The 21268-nt window shown below is 32.8% G+C and overlaps 2 protein-coding genes across 7 annotated transcripts in view; one reads left to right on the forward strand and one right to left on the reverse strand.

Moving 5' to 3' along the window:
- The window catches only part of LOC104887752 (hypothetical protein), a 44293-nt gene extending 35327 nt beyond the window's left edge, over nucleotides 1-8966 (forward strand). For all 5 annotated transcript variants that reach the window (XM_010672479.3, XM_048638110.1, XM_057392416.1 and 2 more), the window contains 12 exons: nucleotides 314-396; nucleotides 556-672; nucleotides 877-1105; nucleotides 1602-1967; nucleotides 2676-2777; nucleotides 3576-3719; nucleotides 5029-5117; nucleotides 5294-5376; nucleotides 5463-5578; nucleotides 6407-6492; nucleotides 7721-7820; nucleotides 8164-8966. In XM_010672479.3, coding sequence (XP_010670781.2) covers nucleotides 314-396; nucleotides 556-672; nucleotides 877-1105; nucleotides 1602-1967; nucleotides 2676-2777; nucleotides 3576-3719; nucleotides 5029-5117; nucleotides 5294-5376; nucleotides 5463-5578; nucleotides 6407-6492; nucleotides 7721-7820; nucleotides 8164-8229 — 1581 coding nt within the window. In that variant the 3' untranslated portion in view covers nucleotides 8230-8966. The remainder of the gene's footprint in view (nucleotides 1-313; nucleotides 397-555; nucleotides 673-876; nucleotides 1106-1601; nucleotides 1968-2675; nucleotides 2778-3575; nucleotides 3720-5028; nucleotides 5118-5293; nucleotides 5377-5462; nucleotides 5579-6406; nucleotides 6493-7720; nucleotides 7821-8163) is intronic.
- On the reverse strand, nucleotides 8247-11476 carry LOC104887751 (uncharacterized). Of its 2 annotated transcripts, none has more exons than XM_019248246.3 (4): nucleotides 11302-11476; nucleotides 10331-10382; nucleotides 10105-10243; nucleotides 8247-9582 (listed from the first exon to the last, which is right to left on the reverse strand). In XM_019248246.3, exons 1-4 carry the CDS (start codon nucleotides 11387-11389, stop codon nucleotides 9559-9561), a joined length of 303 nt encoding a protein of 100 aa, XP_019103791.2. In that variant the 5' UTR covers nucleotides 11390-11476; the 3' UTR covers nucleotides 8247-9558. The 2 variants fall into 2 exon arrangements, with proteins under 2 accessions (XP_019103791.2, XP_010670780.2); XM_010672478.4 differs by having other exon boundaries at nucleotides 10079-10243; nucleotides 11302-11474.
- Nucleotides 11477-21268: the final 9792 nt, after the last annotated feature.

Below are 21268 nucleotides of genomic sequence, written 5' to 3' on the forward strand. Positions count from 1 at the left end.
ACACACTCCTTTCCCTTCAAAAAAGTGTAGTATTTTTTATTCATCGATTGCATCATTTTTTGTAAGGCTGCATGTATACCTATTCTGCCACCCCTGAATTTAATATATGATGTTTCTAAATGTTCAGTATCACTGTGTTTAATTAATTGCCGTCCACTCGATTTGCTTCTACTTGGTATTCCATTGCACTTTGTTAAGACTTGGCTAATCTCTTTTAGATGGAAGGAGGATACATCTAATCTCAAAGATGGAATCCACTGTTTGTTACTTATCACCTTATTAACATTATTTGAGTTCCTTGTTCCCTTGCCAGATCGATCTTTTTCCTGTGTGGATCGCCTGGGGACATGCTTTACTTCGGATGGAGCACTACTCACAGGCTCGTGTAAAATTTATGTATGCATTTCATGTATAACTTGAAGCTACCTGGCATTAATCTTTCTGTTTAAAATGACTATTCTCTTCAGCAACTTCTGTTTCTATAATTGCTCCTCTGGAAGAGGATTAGGCCATAATTCAGAGGTTTATGATCAACACTTTACTGCTAACCTGCAGACAAGCTCTCCAGCTACGCAAGAATGATCCTGAATTCCATGTTGCATCCATTATTTTGGAGATTATAGATACTATTGAAGGCGGTCCACCGGTTGACGTGTCTGCAGTTCGTTCCATGTAAGTGTGCATGTGCTGTATTATGTGCCCTGCTTTTTTTTTTATCAAGAGAAGGGCTGAATGCTGGAATTTTGGTTTCACTTGCACAAGCATATATTTCTTTCATTGTATTAGATATAGTTCAAGTCCTTCAGGATATCTCGTGTTCAGAAAGAAATGTATGCAGTTGCTTGTTTAGAAGCTGATTCCTGTAGTATGTGACAGGTATGAGCATCTGGCCAAAAGTGCACCAACAATTCTAGATGATTCCCTATCTGCAGATTCCTATCTTAATGTCCTGCACATGCCATCTACTTTTCCTCGTTCAGAGAGGTCAAGGGGGTCTCAAGAGCCTGCAAATAGTAGCTCAATGAGCAGCACAGATTTTGATGATGGGCCACGCAGCAATCTGGACAATATTCGCTACCTTGAATGTGTCAACTACCTTCAGGATGTAAGCATCAGACCTTGTAATGTATTCTATGAATATTATGATGACAAGTATTGGAGTCAAAAGTGAAGAAGAACGTAATCTTTCCATTCTTTCAAATAATTGGTCTCACTAGCCACTAGTGTTGCCCATAATTTTCTTAAATTTAGTGAGGTCTCCGGTTTATGGGTCAGTGCTTCTGGTATGGCCATTAATCAATTGTGGTTCGGTCGTATGTTTACTGGTAGAACATAGTTTTCACTCAGTGTTTTGCTAAATTGTAATTCTACTGATCTGTGCAGCTGTGGTCAGTATAGCTATGAGCAGCAGTGATAGACTATGGATTTAATTGTCTCTGCTGTTTCTAACTTTTCAGATTCTTATGATTGCATATTCACAGTTTAGCAATTCACTCCATCCCGCCCCCCTCCCCTCTCATCCTTTTGGGAACTCCTGTGGTTTGTATAAACTATCATTTCCATTGCCATTAAGTTGTCGAACTATTTTCTTTCCTTTGCAGTATGCACGACAGGAATTACTAGATTTTATGTTCAGGCATGGACACTATAATGATGCCTGCTTGTTGTTCTTCTCGCCTGATGGTGTTCCTCCACCTCCTCAACCATCATCTGTCGGGACAGTCACTTCATCTTCGTCTCCACAAAGACCAGATCCATTGGTTACTGATTATGGGACCATTGATAGTTTATGCGAGTTATGTATAGGTTATGGTGCAATGTCAGTGTTGGAGGAAGTGATTTTTGTGAGAATTTCATCTTCAGCATCCCTAGATGATGCTGTGAACAAGTATACAGAAGCGGCATTGACTAAAATCTGCAACTACTGCGAGACTCATAAACATTTTAATTACCTCTACAAGTTTCTGGTAATGAGACTCCCTTAATTATTTGTTAGATTCAGAATGAATTTTGCATTGAATGGCTTTTGAATTTTTAAGTCATTCTTACATTATCAAATAATATATTCCTCCATCTCCCAATAGGTTTTCCATTTTTCCATTTATGGTTGTCCCAAATATATTTTCCATTTCCTTATTTGGATGAATTCACACATTAAAATTGTTGCTTACCTTCCCTTTTTTATTATATTACTCACTTACCAATAATTCCATCATGGGTGCCACCCACTTATCTTATCCACTTACATTATCTATCCTCAATAAAGAATTCATGAATAATGTACCAAGACTACCACCTCCATTTCTTTATTCTAATTTTATGCAACTGAAGCCACCTAGAACTTCTCCTTAATACTTGTGCCCAAAAGAAATGGGAAGTCTATTTGGGGACGGAGCTTTCTGATACTTTGGTTTCTGTCCCATCATCATCTATGGCTCTCTTTTCCATTTCTGCCTGTTATAAATTATACTGATGCTTATGATTTGCGAAGGCTGTAACCAGTTTGCGTTCCTTTTTCTCCCGATCAATGCTTATTATCATGCCTTCTTCTCTTCATATCTGTTTTTCCTTGTAGTTCTCTTGTCTTATTTGTCATTTGCGTTTCTAGCAGACTTCTTTTTCTAATCTAGGCAAACTTTAACTGGCCTCCGTATGTCACCATTTTATTGATGTAGGTGATTAAAAGAGACCATGTTGCTGCTGGTCTTTGTTGTATCCAGTTATTTATGAATTCTTTGTCACAAGAAGATGCAGTGAAGCATTTGGAAAATGCCAAGGTACTTAATTAATGCTTAATCTGTCCATGACTGCATTTTGTAACTCGCAATAATTTATGTCTCTTTTAACTTTCTAAAGTATATCGAAGTCTATAACAGATTGTGCTTCATATTGACACTTAGAAGAGTTGGGCACTTAAGCTTATAAATAAACTAGCTATCGAGATAGATAATGGTGATATTTTATCAAATGCTCTTAATACACGTTGCCTTCCATTGGAACTGAATTTAAGTACATTCCACCCCACCCACCCCCCTCACCACCAACACTTATGAGCTTGGCTTGCACAAGTGTCTTTGTAATCTTCTGTGAAATAATTTCCTAATGTAACATGTTATTACTAAATAGAAACTTCGGAAATTGGTGGCCTAAATAATATACTTTATTTGCGGACATTGTAGACTTGTAGTTGTGTAATAAAAATAATTCGATAGATATTGACTAGTGCAAGATGGAGCAAGTCAGGTTTTGATATCAGACTTCCCTTCCCGATATCTGAATTTATACAATATCAACAACGACCAATGTGAAGATGATGATAATTTTAGGTAGTTTAAGAATGTGCTTTTGCAACCGAGTTTCCTCTTCTGTTTGTTAAAGTGATAGTGCTACTGTTAACCTATGCAGAAAGTTAAGCTTGCCACTAACAACTCCACTATGTTCATCCTTATGTGTTTCTTTTGGAATGTTCCGGAGACATACCGCACGATGATGTGCGGTTACTTTGAGCAACATGCTTTACATGCATAAAGCAGAAATGCATATGAAATATTCATTTTCATTTCATTTAAGCGCAGGTGCATTTTGAGGATGGATTAGCAGCCCGTCAAAAAGCTGGTGAGACAACTAAACTTGTTGCCAAAGTTACTCGAAGTAAGAGTGCTTCAGAGAAACTTACCGAGGAGGGACTTAACAAACTTTCAGCTAGGGCTACTATTCAGGTAATGGCATCACTCTATCACAGAAGGGACTGCATTTACATTATAACTTTGATGATGCTTAAGCTTCAACTTTTTGTATCTATCTTTAGGAGTGAATAATTTTTTTTTTGTTTTTGAAAGGGGGAGTAAATAATTATAGTGTTTGGGATCTTTCATCCTTTAAGTTACGAAGATTGATAAAATTGCCAACTCAATTATACTTGCTTAAAGACCAAATGGGATCTAAATGAAGACAACCCAATATATATTCCTTTAAAAACAATTAGTTATTATTGTGCATTGCTTTTTGGCTGCTGGTATGCAATCTCAATACCTTCCTGATAGTGCTGCTTCATTTTCCGATTCTAGTTCATGTAGAGGCCAAACAGCTGTGTATCAAATTACATGCATATATGTGATAGGGGTCATTTATGGTACAATTGACCCCTTTAAGACATGGCGTGACCCATTATCTAAAAGTGACCCATTTAACTCATAGAGTGATCCTTTTAGCTTATAAAGTGATCCTTTTAGGGAACAAAATGACCCTTTTAGAGAACAAAGTGAGGTGGACTTACATTAATTTTATGGTAAGATGGTCGATCTTATACAGAATCTTCCCAAATAAAGTGTCTAGTTAGATTAGTTTCTGAAAAGGTTAAGATTGTCTGTTCGGTTTCTAGCTTATTAGGGCTCTACCATGACTGTTTGTATGGTGTATAACGAGATTGATCCTGTTAATTGGCTTTCGTATTTTCTGGAAGATTGCTGCTCTTGCCCCTCCCCCTCCCGCTCCCTTTTGCCAGTAATTTCTTTCTTCATGATTAATATCAATTCTCTTGTCTTGAAAAAAGTGTAATAAAAAGTTTAGGTGCCCCCTTTAATCTGAGTAGTGTTACATCCATCATAGAGACGGGAAAATATGAGTAAAGCTCACCCCTATAGATTCTAAAATAAATTATGCAGATACTAGACACTATATTGTGAGTTTTACACTAAATGACATTATCAACTCCCTATTAGTTTGTTCACATGTGAGAGGAGATATATTAAACTATATCTGTTGATGCGGGGTTAACATAATATAGGACCCATTCACATTTTGAATTTTGACGTTGCTAAAAATGTATATGATTGTGAGTGATGGATACTGGAGAGACAGAGAGTTGTTTTTAATTATGCTCAAAATGTGGTTACCTCTGCTTATTATTTTCATTTATATGTAGACCATCTGAATATGACATCTTTTTGATTTGTTTCTTTGCACGTGTTTGCAAAGTTGATGACTTCATTTACTAATGTGCTCCTCGTATTTTCTGAACTATCATAGGTTGATGTTGTGAAATGCCTCAATGACGCAGAAGGTCCACAGTGGAAGAATTCGGTATTTGGAAATCCAAATGATCCTGAAACATTCAGGTCTCTGATACGTTTGGCAACACAGATTTGTGGCGCCTAATTACCATATTCATGTATCGAATTACTGTATCTGATATTTACTCCCCCCTGCTATAATCATTAACCAGTTATATTTCCCGCTTTGTAAGGGCCTAAAAATATGTAATCAACTTGGCTATTGTGTTGATGCTTTGCAGGAGGAGGTGTCAAATTGCTGAAACTCTTGCCGAGAAAAACTTTGACTTAGCTTTTCAAGTAGTCTGTCAATTTAATCTTTCTGGTAGCTTGCTTTTTTGTTGTCATTCAATTATATCATTAAAGCATATATATTTTGAACTTTTGTGGTTCTAACTCGGGCTTTTCCAGCTGTGGATATATATGCGGCTGTGGCTGCGTCTCTTGCTGAAAGGAAAAAGGGCAACCAGTTGAATGAATTCTTAAGGAACATCAAGGGGACAATTTATGATGATGATTGGGATGAGGTACTTCTTATGAATACCATTGACTTAATACTCATCAAGTCGAAAATAGATTTCACTAGCATATATTCATCAGAGACGGTTTTGTTTACAACATTGAAAATTGTTTTCCTTCTGAAGTTGCTTCGTATTAGTAACATATTAAGAAACATTGTCGAAAGATGTGTTCTGCAAGGAGCGTACAGAGGAGTTAAACAATTGTTGGTTGGGAATTTTTGAAGCGTAGTCTTTCTTCTCTTAAGCTTTCTGAATTGTGACTTATGAGGTCTTAAACGATATCTGAATTGAGCTAAAGTAACGAATTCTCAGAGGTCATTCATCTAATGGGAAAAGATAGTTTGGCTTGGTGATTAAGAACTTATTATGCAAAGCTAAATCAAATCACCCTGTGTTCCTTCTTTAGTTTAAACGTAAAGGTAAAATGTGACTTATGTTTTTGAGTTTCATTAGTTGATCGATCACTTTAAGTCGTCATCCCGTTTGAATAAGAGTCCAAACTAGACTAAACTCAAGTTTGAAAAGACAATATTAGGACCTGTCAACCTTAGAACTTTGCAAACAGTAAGGTGATCTGGGATCCTACCATCATTGCTTAGCTGCTTAAGCATCAACTGGTTCTAAAATAGTTCATTTGATTGATTGTTTAAGCTTTTGATTATATATGAATATGATCAACATTGGAAAGAGATAAGATGTTGTTACTAGATCTTACATTTTTTATCTCGGCCTATTAGTTTACCACGATATATCTTGCTCCATTAGGATTTTATGATTGTCTCTCCAATGCATTGCTCTTTGACTTCACATTGCTTGAATATAATGATGCTTCAGGTTGTGGGAGCTGCTATAAGTGTATACGCTAACAAACACAAGGAGCGCCCAGATCGTCTCATAGACATGTTGATTAGTACCCACAGGTAGTGAACTATAAACTTTGTGCATATTACATTTGATGTAATTCTGTGTACAAGTGTACGGACTTTGATCTTGGTACTTTGATTTGAGCAATTGGTTACTATCTTTTTGACCAATGACTGCCCTGGTGCATATGAAACTGCTTTTAGATATGGCAATTAAGCTGATAAGGTGTTGCGTTCCGAGCACTTCCTGTAGCCAATAATGTTGGTGAACGTGTGATAGACGAATCAGTGTGGTTACTATCTTGGTAGTCCGCAACCTATAATTGTGGGTTTTAACCAAAAACCCTGTCAGCGATGCTACCTGTATCTAGGATATGTCAAAAAGGGTCAAAAGGGACCGCTCTGTTGCTGGAATTCCTTGGATTCTTCACTTGGAAAGACTTTACCATCCTATTCTAATTGTTAATGACACATCATTATACAAAAAAGCTTGTTTCTCTATCAGGGTGATGGTATGGACTCAACAATGATGTATATGTGTGTTGCAATGTGGGAAATTCTAGCTATAGCTCTTGGTTACTTGAGAAATGTGATTTGTATGAAAATTGTGTTTGTTAAGCAATAATTTATGGAAAATTTAAATGTAGCCCTAAGGACCATATAAGAAGCTAAAAATGATATATAATACGGAATGTGTGTTTTTGTCTTATATTCCAACTTAATACCTCTTTGGAAAATATATTATTGTGTAGATAATGTACATAGCAATATAGCATGGAGATAAAAGTTTATTCCCACTTTGAAGAGGATTTACCATCTGGGAAGTAAGTACACAAAGAAAATTTCTGCCTAAATCAGTATACAATAATATGTATGGCAAAGAGTTATGATAGAGATTAGATAGCAACGGGCAGAATTTCAAGTTGATCCAGGAGCTTTGGATTTTATGTGAAGCATTCAGTGTCATCTCTTTGGCTCTCAACTATTTGCGCAAGTGTAAATTTTGGTGTGTAATTGTTTATTGCTAGAAATAGGTTTCTTTGGGTATAGGAATGGTAAAGGGATGTGGAATCATATTAATGGAAGATTTCGCTCCATCCTTCCCCCCAGTTGAATGTCAGACCCGTTTTTCCAACCACCTGGACTTGAGATGAATATCTATTCCTTCCACTTCTAAGGGTGCTAACTTATCTTGTCTTGTTTTTTTACGGATAACTAGAACTGGTATGTAATTGAACTTCTGATATCAGTCAGGATATTAAAAAAATGGGACTTGTCTGTGCAGGAAGGTGTTGGCCTGTGTTGTTTGTGGTCGTCTCAAAAGTGCTTTCCAGATTGCCTCTAGAAGTGGCAGTGTGGCTGATGTTCAATACGTAGCACATCAGGTATGATCGTCTGTAATTTCTGATCTATTTCCAGCATAATGGAACTAGACTTGATATGTCATTCTGCCATACTGTACGAGTAAGCTATGTCTAAGAGGTTATTATTTTCTTGATCATTTTAATGCAATATACTCAAACGTGTTTACCATACTGATTGAAACCTCAAGCAAATACAAAATCGATAGGTAAATTTGTCCATTTATGATTAAGACATCCTGTTGCAGACCTTAGACATAGCAGTTCTTCTCATGCTTCACACGAAAAAGACAGTTGCTTTATGTGATTGTTGATTTCTCATCTGATTTGGTTAAGTTGATAAACATTGTTATGTATATTTGGGCAGGCTCTACATGCAAATGCACTCCCAGTTCTTGACATGTGCAAACAGTGGTTAGCTCAATATATGTAATCTTTTTGTTGGGGTCATTACACTGGACTGAGATGACAGCACTTGGCTTAAAGTTATATATTCATTTCGCGCTTCCAATTACGCCCATGAGAGAACACGGTGATGTCAGGCATCGTATTCTTGATGAGAACGAAATTGATGCCTCTAATACAGATGATGTGTTTCATCTACAATACAACACTTCAACAGACAAATTGCAGTTCTGACTTGGCATGTCTTTCAGCAGTAGCAGGGTTCACCTCGTACCAAACAATAACAATCTACTGCGGATTGAGATTGATAGAGCATACAAGCAACAAGTTTTACCTCTACTTGGTAAAAAAATAAATAGGAATACAGTTTTAAAGCACTGGTTTTCTTGCAACCTGATCTAAATCTTTTGAAGAGTATCAGATGTACATTTTGGAGCATAGTATACGCCAATTTTTGTATAAAATGTTTTGAGCTTGTACATACCCGGCATTGGCAATGATATACTCCGCTATTCTGTAGCTGTTGAGGCTTATGTTGTTAGACTAGGCCGAAGGGTGGGGGAAGGGGAACAGAAGTTGTATATACATAATGAGCTAGTTTGGCGTTGTAACAACAGAGTTTTGACCATCCCTTGTTTACATTTGTGCTAGGGTACAAGCGCTTGTATACTCTTAAAAACAATGATGCGTACCAAATGAGATGATAATGTAATATGGTGTTACACTCTAATATCTTTTTTCCAAGTATATTGGTTGACAGTATAATTTAAGCTTTGAAAATGTACTGTTCCAATTTAGTTGCTACATTTGTTTTATCACAGTTTATGAGATGCAACTTCAAACACCAAATATTGAGTTGCATATATGAAAAAATTATAAAAATTATATATATTTGGAAAACACAAATTGGGACGAATCAAAGAAGATCCAACATGACTATGGTTTTTCTTATGTATATGGAGTAAAAGATAGTCAAAGTTATGACGTGAATAGGGTCTATGGTCAAAATGTAGCAACTAAATTGGGACGGAGGAAGTAATTGGGAAGTTCTGTGATTCATGGAAAACGAAGCAGTAGCAAACAACAATAGTTTAGAACTCTTAACTTCTCTTTGCTGGTAGCAGCAATCCAGCATCACTAATGAGTTTCATATCCTAATTCTTGTAGAATTGGATACAATTAGGCAGAAGTTGTTGTAAGCATATAGGATGGTAAATTGATTAATGGCACAATCATTTATACGACTCATTTGTATGATCTCATAGTTCAAGACAACGCTCACAACCTTACCAAGCAAATGTCAAACTTTCAGCAGCTGCACCAATTGTATCCACTTAAGGCAAATCTGCTTCAGTATTCAGACCCATTTTCCAGAAACATCCTGTTGTATGCATACTGAATTAGAGGCACAAACTAGCATAAAACATGAAAGCTTCAAAGGCAGGTTTAAATCAAATTCTAAAGTATTTACTTAGCTCTATTATCTACAACCAACACAAACTTCTAAGCTCTGAATCTAGGCCATGTTTCCGGTGTTCAAGAGCAGTTTACCCAATTCGCTTAAACCCTCGTGATACAGTACACACAATTGATATAGTTTTGGGATAATTTAACAAAACTAGGTAGTGAATCGCATTTTCGTCTCCATTCTTGCAATATAAATTAGGTAACACTGTTCTTGATAGAGCATATCATCTTGTTGAGGAATTAACCATAATCATAGTACTTCCTCGATACTCAAATAAGTGAAACGTTTCTCTCTTTTATGTGAGTTTTTTGAGACAAGTGTTTCACTTATTTCAGAATGAAGTGAGTATATTATAAAGATATGAAAATCATAAATTTGACATGGTAAAGTTTAATGCAAGAGATCTTACTGATCATCTTGTTTGCCCTCTCTTACATTCAGCACGTCTAGAACAGCATAAGCAGCTTTCTGGAAACATTCCTTCTCTTCCTCAATCGCCTTCCTCCTCTCAAGAGCATATTCTTTGCACCTCTCCATTTCTTCAGTTACTTCAGCAGATTGTACATCAATTTCGCTGTACCAAATAAAGAAGGAAAACCATACAAATATTAACACGAGTATGATCTAATTTAGCAAGCAATACTAAGGAATGTAAATTCACCTGATCATCTTAAGCATGTCTTCCATTGCTCCTTGCACTTGCTGCGAAAGATCTGCATTCGGAAGTAAAAGTTCGCATTAAACCCCTTAATCTCCCCATATATAAGAAATTAATCAACAATATACAAGTAATAAGCACCAATTGACTCTCATAGTTGAACTACTTATCAATATTAATTTTCTTTTTTTCTGTTTTTCCTTTCATGCTCAAGTAAACTTGAACTACTATTTGTAACCTTATAAAACTCAATTAGTTTGTGGAATAGAAGATACTCTATACAATTTTAGTGACAAAAATATTAGGTACTCAAGCTAGATTGCAGATCAGAGAGAGAAATAGAAGCTTATAGTGAAGATTTTCGCACGAAATCCGGCCATAATATTGAATTTACGCAATTGAATTTCACATATCAAGTTTTAGTGACCAAAATATTAGGTACTGAAGTTAAATTGCAGATCAGAGAGAGAAATAGAAGCTTATAGTGAAGATTTTCGCACGAAATCCAGCCATAATATTGAATTTACGCAATTGAATTTCACATATCAAGCATCGGTGTAAAGAGATGATCGACGAACTAATAATATCCAATTATGAGCTGATAAATAATGGTTTTAACTACTAACGTAAAATCAGATAAAAATTTCAGCAACATTGATATTACAACACAAGAAACCATATATGATCTCTCGAAATTCAGAACTAAATCTAGCTAAATTCATTAAGAATCGAATCTGTAAAAATCAGGAAAATGAACTAGCTCAAATTGCAGGTGAAAAATTCAAAAGAATCTTCAGCGAGATAAGAATTCAACACTATCGCTCCAGAAATTTGATCAAAACTACATGTTAAAGAAATTAACGCAACGATTCATAAATAAAATTTATTATCATCTGGCAATTTGTTAATCAATTGGAAGAGCTCAAACTGAAAATTTAAAAAAAAAAACAGAGAGAGGAAAATGGAGAGAGAACCGTAAAGGACGGAGGAAAAGTGAGAATCAACAATCGATTGCTCCATTTGAGGTGGTGAAGCTACAATTGCTTGCTCCGAAAACGCCATTGTTGACGATTGATCAGAGAAATGAGAGAGAGTTTTACAGAGAGAAAATGTGTTTTTGTTTTACTTTGGGGAAAAAAGCCGGGAAATTTGAATGATGATGAATTTGAACATATAGCATTTCAATTTTAATCACTAGGCCAAAGCATCTTTAGTAACGATCTCAATAGGTTAATGTTATACTCCAATCGGCGTCGTTTTGGTGTTTTTGATTAATAACTCAACATTCAAATATGAGAAATGCTAAAAATCTGATTATTAGATATTTGTAAAAGAAATAAAGAAAATGCTAAACGTTCTTATGGTGCTACTTAAAAATTCCTCAAAAACAAAATTGTTTAGGAATCACTTTATTATTTGAGTAAATAGTAATTGTGTTAGTAATGTAAAACGTAAATTTTAAGCCTAACTTTTCAACTTTGGGGGGCATTATATCAGGTGTCTGATATGTCTTATATATTTCTTTGCTCTAATGGTATAGTCTGTATCGTTTTTAGGGGAAATTTCCCAAGTTCTAACCCCGTGAATGACACCTTGGGGGGTGTGTTTGGGCTTAGTTGGTCTCGGGATCCTTGACAATAGGGCCTCGACCCAAACATGCTACATTGCCGGAAAAAAAAAGTTATAATTGATTTCATGAATATACATAGAAAATATTTTTTTGTTTCAAAATACTTGCTATGTAGAAAATGTAGGGAGTTTTTAAGAATGTGGAAGAAAGTGGAGAACCACCACTTTTTGAATAAAAAAACATTTATTAAAGAAAAAGTAAGGCTATTTTAAATGAGAATGGGGAACCTCCAACTTTTAAGAGTATTTTTAGAAAGCTTAGGGGTAAAACTAAATATCTCTATTATATAAGCCAATGGAGGAGGTGTAGTGTCCCCCTTTGAGATGACTAGAATACCCTCTAATAATTATTTAAAATAACCTTTTTTATATAAAAAAAAATTGAGAATCAATGCAACTTGCCATATGAGTAAGTCAAAAATGGAATATGCAATTACGATTAATAACTTGACAAAATATATTGGCACAATCAATTCACGAAATTAATTAGAATCTTCAATAAAAAAGTTAGCGATATATCATAACAACATAATAATTCGTATTTACAAAGTTAAAACAATATGGTTTATTAACATTTATAATCGTGAAAAAACTATACTAAAGTCACTGATAAGGAATTATTAAATCATTCGACCAAATTTTTTCAGTGACAATATTGTACAGTTAAACCAGTCACCTTCAATTTAAAAAGATAATAACATTTACAAAATAAACTCAATAATTTATATCACTTCCAAAATAATTTTAGATCAAAAAAATATATGTTCATTCGTATATACAACTAGATAAGGTTGTTGAAATACGCATCGTGTGCATATGCGACTAGTATTGATATAATGTAACAAGTATTGAGACATTTTCATTTCAAAAAAGTGTAATAAATATTTTGAAACAGAGGAAGTATATTACAGTTATACAAAGAGAATTTTGTCTTGTAAGAGACCGCCTATTTTTAAATTAAATTAGGCAATAGTAGGCCCAATATTAAAAAGAAAATTAGCCAAATAGTGACTAAGTTAATTTCTTTCGGTGACTGGTTTAGTCCATTTAGTGACTATGTCTACTTTTACATTAAAACTAGTTATTAGGCCCGAGCTATGCCCCGGATAAGGAAAATTTTCATTCATTAATATTATACTTTAAAATGATAACACTAAATGTTATTTGGTCTAGTGGTTAAGACTTTAGAATATGTTCTTGAGGTCCCATGATCAAACCCTATATTATGCAATTTCTAACTTTTTTTATTGTGTGTGAATTACATGGAGTTAAACCCCCTTAGGGAGAACGCCACGTGACACCGTTCCTTCTTTACGCACGCCTTTTAATATATTAGTATAGATTAGACGTCTTTTTTTTTTATAATTTTTGTACAAAGAGAGACAAAATCAGAGGTTGCCCTATTTGTTCACTATAAAAGAGGGAAATTAGGCAAAATGACGTTATCTCTCTAGCTCTCTCAAAACTAATGAGGATAGCAATTCTAATTTAAGTTTGGGTCTTCTAAGGCTAATAATAATTGACATAGGGTCACAAAGTAGTGGAGACTAACCTTCAATCACCACCTTAGTGTGTACTCCCTATGTTTCAAAATATAAGGCATTCATACTTTACGAAAATTTATTTTGATCATAAAATATCTCTTATAATATGATAAATAAAAATTATATCATTATATTCGTCTTGAAAAAAACTATAATAACATTATTTTTTAAAATTTTATATTAACATAAATTGAGAGTAATTAACAGGCAAAGTTCAACTTTAAATATCGTTCGGACCTTATATTTTGAAATAAAAGGAATATAATAAGTTTCTCATACCCAATATAGCACGGTCCAAGAATTTTATAAGTTCAGAAGTATTGTCTGAATATTCGAGGCCATCTAACAGCAAAAAACCTGAACATTATATCTTACTCGACGAGCGTTCCTATGTCGAAAAAAATTATATTAAAAAAGTATAATAACAATAAAATCTTCATTTAAATTTCTTTACTGAAGGAATATTTCGTTACTTGCGAATTTTATAAATTACTCCGTAAGAAAAGTACCAACATAAACGTACCACCCTATGCCTTGATAGCCAAACCATACACGATGAACACTTAATATTTTAATTGATGCCATCATCAATGATGATGTTATTTTAGCATATTTTTTTTAACAATTACAGTATCGATCACCGATAGCAGTGACTAATCTCCTCGTCCCAGATGTTTCATTTAAAGGTAAAGGGATGATTAAGAATCACTTTCATTTCCCAAAGATTAAAAATCGAACCTTCGAGACCTTGACTAATTGGTTAAGGGACAAAGTGAGCAACCATTATGTCAAGATCCACTTAATTATTATTTTAGCACTTACAAACACTATATATATATATATATAATATATATATATATATATATATATATATACTCTCTCTTTCTTTTTTTTTGGTAAGGAAACACAATATGTTTTGTTACACAAGGAATAAATCTGTATATTGTATAAGATTTGCATATTTAAGCTCTATATATTTGTTATGTAGAAAATCTGCCTAAATCTAGATGGCTGGGGTTAATTCGAGAAAAATGGAGGCAAACTATATTCATGGATTTCAAGCTTGTATAGTTTTAATTCTTAAAAATAGAAAATTAATTGCAAGAATTGAAATACAGTTTAAAAACTAGAAAAAAAAATCACTAGAGTATAATAAACTTCTAGTTGAGTTTTCCACGATAACTTTAACTATTGGCTATTCCAGATAAATTTAGAGGTGATAAAAAGTGACACGACCTGCTAACTCAATCGACCAGACCTGACACGAAATTAGTGGGTTTGGGTTAAGATTTTCAATTTGTTTAAGTAATCGGGTTGATCCGACATGAGTCACGACCCGGTTATTAAACATGTTGGGTTAGTGTTAAACATTTCAACCCGAATCTGACACGACAATCCGTTTAAACTTTATTCTACTATTAATATTATTAGGTTGCTTGAAATAATTTGAATATTTTTCATAAATATATAAGATTTATTCTTTGGTTATTGTTAGATTTGGTTTATTTAGGCAAGATATATATTAGTATATAAGACGTGCGTTTAGAAATACATGAAGCATTTTTGTTTAGTTTATGTATACATGCATTTTGATAAACGGGTCGAGTAACATAGTTACGTGTTGTTGACCCGTTAATAAATGTGGTTGGATTAGGGTTGAGTGTGTCCAACCCGTTTACTGATAGATCTGACGAAAATTTGACATGACATGACCCGTGTACCAGCTCTAGATAAATCCATATACATAGGATGTCTTTATAAAATGATCCCCTATTGATTATAGTTTTGTTTAAACGTTGGTTAATACTTAATACTTAATACTATACCTTTATCCATTTTTTCCGCCTAAACTTTTGCTCTCCCCTTCCTTATTCCCAACTAATGTAATTTGAGGTTTGACATATCTTTATTTGACATAAGATGGGGTTCCATGGAATTTGAATCTCATTATAGACTTCATTAGGGGTGAGTCCAAAAGAGATTCAGGGATTTCTATCATTTATAAAGGAAGAGGATCAAACATGATTACAGACTCGCTAGCAAAACAATTAAGGACTCTCAAGAAATGATGAATTTTTAGCTTGGCTATAATTTTTTTCCAGTTTAAACTTCTGTAAATCATGTTGTGCTATGGCACAATTGGGCCGCCTATGAGCCCCTCCTTCCTTATCGTTGCATATTGTGTACAAACGGGTCTTTGGCTTGATTAATGAAATCCCAAGTATTTTTTAAAAAAATTATACTCCTCATTTTCAGAAGACACCCCTATAAAAAAATTCGGATGATTCATAATTGGGATTTTTATGAGAGAAGACAAGCAACATACAGTTTAGATGACCATTGGTGTAAACTTTTCCGAAAATTTTTACTCCATATGATACTAATTTAATTTCCAATTTTTACCTGTCATAAAACACATAAATACAAAATATTAATACTGTAGTATTTAACGTAACTTGAACTACTTTGTGGTTTTTTCTTCATACTATATAAGATACGTAATCTGCTCCAAATCATTGAGTCATTTTCATTTGTTGTGTAATGCAATAGAAAAATATAGTTGATTGCTTTTGAACAAAGGAAAATTAAGAATCTTTTGATTGATTGGAACTAATGAATATTCATAACTATTACTAAATTATGAAGCAAAGAAATAACAACTTTATAAGATTTATCATTGGTTGTCCCTGCAAGACTTATGACTTTTTCCTCATTATACTGATTTTAATATAATTGTCCAGAGTATTAAGGATAAGAATAAGTGGTCTAAGATTCTAACAAATTAAGATTTGTTATAATCTGCCGAATGTATTAATTAATGAGAAATTCGTTTATTAGTCTTCATGTGATCTGAAAAACTTGGGTATAATATTCATTAAAAAAAGTTTTTTTTTTCCATTAGGGATCTCATGGTAAGATGAATAACCCTATCAGATCGTAACCTCTCGCAGGTTGATCCGGCCTCGGCCTGGGTTTGTGAGCGGACACTTTAAGAGTGGGGAATGATAAGGGTAAATCTTCTCCCAAAGTGTCTCTATTGAGGATCAAACCTCCAACCTTAAAATTAAAATATTTTTTCCTTACAATGAGGTCAAGTTTAACGTAGTTTAAAAAAAAAAAAGAAAAAACTATATGTAATTCAAATAAATGCAACATTTAAAAGTATAAGCTTGACAAAATTTGGTGGGGTCGAAGCAACAACATTATTGAAGGTCCAATTTATGCTTCTGTCTGGTGTATAAATAAATTTGTGTCATCTTCTGTTTTGGATCTTTGCTTCAATTTTCCTCTTATTTTTTGCTTATGTTTATTCCATTCCATCTTCTCTTTTGTTTCTTATTAGGTGTAATTGTAATAACTAGGGTAACAAACCCTCACCTTCCGTCCAAAAAAATAAGAATACTAAAGAAAACGAAATAGAATTTTACTTCATTTCTTTAAGAAAGCTTTTGTATGTTTATATATTAATATTCATATATTATATATATAGCACAAGTGCTCCCCAAAAAGAAAATAGTATAAGAGTATTATTGTCCAATAATAGGATGTCTAAAGTTTTTTTGTAAAAGTATATATAAAAGTTAGACCACCTTTTTCTCGAGGGATTGACATGACGAATCAAGAAGAACAACTTAACCTAATTAATATGGGATCAACTCCAGTAAAAATGTCAACTTTGGTAGCAGAAATAGTATGATCATTTTTGGTGAGATAATCTACTACTCTGTTAGCTTCTCGAAGAACGTGAACTAACTATGGAGAAAGAAAAAAGTCTATCTAGCGAGTGATATTCATCATAACATAATGATCCAAAATTAAAAGACCCCAAATTAAAGTTAGATCACCCTACTTTTAAGAGATTGACATGATGAATTAAGAAGAACAACTTAATCTAATTAATATGGGATCAACTCCAGTAAATTTGTCAACTTTGATAGCATAAATAATATGATTCTTTAATTGGTGAGATAATCTGCTACTCTGTTAGCTTCTCGAAGAACGTGAACTAACTTTGGAGAAAGAAAAAAGTCTAGCAAGTGATATTGCTCATAACATAATGATCAAAATTAAAGGACCCCAAATTTTCTAAATGGTCTTAACTGAAAAGTAAAAACAATTCAATTATAGTCTTTGTCATCTTACAAGGTCTGTATAATCTTTTATTATGAAGTGAATTTATTTTTAAAACTCTGTCAATTCTCATTTTCTAACCATTACCATTAACACAAAGCCACTAATGTATCTTTGATACAAATTTACAGCTTAGTAGTTAATCTATAATTTTGAGTTTTGACTAGTTAGACTTCTTTAAAGAAAGAATCAAATACTTTTTATTGCCTACTATGCCATATTCCTATAAAACTATCAAATAAATATGTAATACATCCATTTCTATTTAATAGTTTTTTTTTTTTTAGGGGAATTTAGTCATTTCTATTTAATAGTTAAAGTCTCCTTTTTGACACTATTCACAAATTTCTCTTTGACTATCATTTTATTTATTTATAATTTATGATTAAGAGAAAATATAGTCAAAATGGGGTCTTGTTTGATTCGTCTCAATATATACTTTTAGAATATCGAATTTTTATATATTTTACAATACAAAACTAGAAAAATAAAGACCAAAAATAGTACATCGACATACATGAAAAGTATAAGTGTAACTATTATCAATTTTTCTTATTCTTATTTTTCTTATTATTATTAAAGGGAAGTTGGGGGTAACATACTTTTGTAGCACCTATTGACTTGTGTAGAATATTTAAGCATTTTAGTATTTTACCAATTAAAGCACACATATATACGGTATACCTAATTTTTTTTTCTTTACCTTTAAAAAAAAATATACGGTATACCATCAAATTGTAGAGTGAGAGCTAATTTCAACCACAATTTTTTTTTTAAAAAATATAAATAAATTCAACCACAATAATTATTTTTACTTTGCAGTTAGTATTATCAATTTACAATAATGTTGTTACCTTCTACTACTAATTATTGTTGGTGTTTGTTGTTTTTATCATCAAAAGTACGAAGTTCATCATTGTCGTTTAAAGCAATATAATCACAAAACACATTAAATGAAATGATAGAATAAGCTTAAAAAGTCATCGTAGAGCTCAGTTAGAGTCATAAAATATCTATTGAAACGAAGGATGATGGAACAAGTTCAACTAATCTTGATGTTATGCAATACGTAAAATCTAATACTCATTACTTGTATAAAAAGTAAATTTTGTTTTATTATTTCCCGTTAATTCTTACTTTAAATTTAGATTTGATAAGTCAATGAAAAAAAAAAAAAAAATAATAATAATAATAATAATAATAGTGCTTGATTTACAAGAATAATGTTGAAAACTAATTAATTTATATACATATAGAGAAAGAAAATTTGTTAGAGACAATCTTATAAAACACTCATCAAAGACGGTTTGTCACTTTGTTGGTCTTATAAGCTTCCGTTTTCAAGGGAGATAATAAATTAATAAGGATCAAAAGATGGTAGACGCGCCAATATGTCTTAAAAATGAGGGAAGGGGTAGGAGGTGCTTATCAAATTGGGTTGGTTTCTATCATGAAATATCATTGACCTACCACAATTCATGTAATGAACTTGATAAAAAAAATTATAGTGCTCTTTTTCTCAAAAAAAATCTGTAAGAAAAACATTATTAAGAAACTAAGTTGTACATCATGAGAATTGACTCCATGAAAACTTTAACAAAAAGTTGCTAAATTGGTCTATTTCTTACGTGTACCAATTGAAGTATTTTGAAAAATAAAATGATTTTATCATCTATTCGTCAAAAGGAAGGAATTGATTTGCTTCGACTTTCATCAATTGTAATATTCGAAAACACTTTTTTTATCATTTCTTATTCAACTTTAAAGTGGACTTTTTGTCTATTTCTAAATTTTTTCAAGATTCTAGCACTAATTATTAGATTAAAAAAAAAAGTAGATAATGACAAAAAAAAAAAAATACTATCAACTGAATTCCAACTGTAGTGTTGATCTTTTCCTCTCATTTCCTCTTCCTTTTCCATTCCTTTTATGGGTATTGCGGTCTCAATAGCCATTATGAAGATACCACTATTTCCTACAACAACAATACTTGCATTGTCACTAGAGGCCACATATGAAGCTAAGAAACATACGCTAATTCTCCCTCAAACTCAATTACTTCTGTCTACCACAAAGAACATATATACACACTACTAATTTGAGTTAAGTGTCTAGGAGGGTACTGAACTTTGATGAAAGTATCAGTTAAGGTACTGAACTTTCAAATGTACCAGTTAAGGTACTCAAAATGGATGTTTGTTAACTTAAGGTACTGAACTTTGGTTTGTACCGTTAACATCCCCAAAAATAAAAATAAAATGTGACATGACATTAAATAAAAAGAAAAAGCTGACATAACATTAATTTTCTCTCTCCTCTGATTCCTCACCTTCTTCTCTCTCCTTTTATTCCTCACCTTTTTTTTATTTTTTACTACTCAAACTTTAGGTTTATTTTTTTATGTTTTATTTTTTTATGATTATGTCAAACCATCAATTCTTCTTTTAATTTAAGTATTAATATCAATATTCTATAGATGTTTCAAGAGGAGATACGTTATAGTTACTTAATTATGCTTAAAAGTCAATAAGTGCAGGAAAGTATGTGTACTTCAAGTTTTTTTTGAGGGGCTATATACAAATATACTTCAAGTAAAGGTAACAATAAGAGATTAAGTTTCATGCTTCAAGTTTTTGTGCTTTTTGCTGTTTGTGTACATAGTTGATAGTTCCACCTTGTGTTCAATTGGTTTTTTATTAACGCACTCGAGAAGCGTAGAGAATTAGATTTTTATGAACCTTCATCTTTGTTAATTGACAAGAGAAATTATATCAACAATTTTGATTTGTAATAGTGTTTGGGAAAATCGATAATATTGCTGGTAAGAGGTAACAATATTGGATATTTGTTTTAATTATAAAGAAAAAAAGACACTTTTTTTGGTTTGTTTGGTTGGATGAAAACTCAAACAGAGGAACTCCTATTACTACAACAGAGTATTAAATTGAAGAAGCTCCATAAAAGAAGAAAGTGGAGGAGAAAGAAAACGGGTTTGCTTTTCTTAAAAAAATTTAGGGTTTTCGAGAGGGTTTGCTTTATGTGAAGAAGATTTGGTTAATATAATTACCAAATCATGTGAAAGAGAAAGTGATGAAATGGAAAAACAGAGGAAGAGAAAAAAGTCGAGATAGTTTGTGGAAATTATACTGAATATGATTATTCAGTTTTTTTGGCATTGTATCTCCATTTTAAAACCCTGTAAAAAAACTAATATTTTTTATTTATTTTTGATGGGTCATTAAGATTGAGAGTCAGAGTACGAAACAAAATTATATGATTAATATAGGAGGTGATGAGATTGATGGTGAGAATTAATGTTAAATTAAAGTTTGAGCAGTAAAAAGTAAAAAGTAAAAAGAGGTTGAGGAATAAAAGGAGAGAGAAAAGAAGGTGATGAATCAGAGGAGAGAGAAAAGAGTTTGGAATTTTTATAATTAATGTTATGTCAGCTTTTTCTTTTTAATTAATGTCATGTCACATTTTATTTTTATTTCTGAGGATGTTAATGGTACAAACCAAAGTTCAGTACCTTAAGTTAACAGACATCCATTTTGAGTACCTTAATTGGTACATTTGAAAGTTCAGTACCTTAACTGATACTTTCATCAAAGTTCAGTACCCTCCTAGACACTTAACT

Source organism: Beta vulgaris, chromosome 2 (genome assembly GCF_026745355.1).
Source record: "Beta vulgaris subsp. vulgaris cultivar EL10 chromosome 2, EL10.2, whole genome shotgun sequence".
Classification (NCBI taxonomy): Eukaryota; Viridiplantae; Streptophyta; class Magnoliopsida; order Caryophyllales; family Amaranthaceae; genus Beta; species Beta vulgaris.

Coding starts and splice junctions, on each gene's coding strand:
- LOC104887751 (XM_010672478.4), bottom strand. CDS start 11,389: ATGGCGTTTTCGGAGCAAGCAATTGTAGCTTCACCACCTCAAATGGAG. Junction 10,383..11,301: donor CTTTTCCTCCGTCCTTTACG/GTTCTCTCTCCA, acceptor TTCCGAATGCAG/ATCTTTCGCAGCAAGTGCAA. Junction 10,244..10,330: donor GACATGCTTAAGATGATCAG/GTGAATTTACAT, acceptor TATTTGGTACAG/CGAAATTGATGTACAATCTG.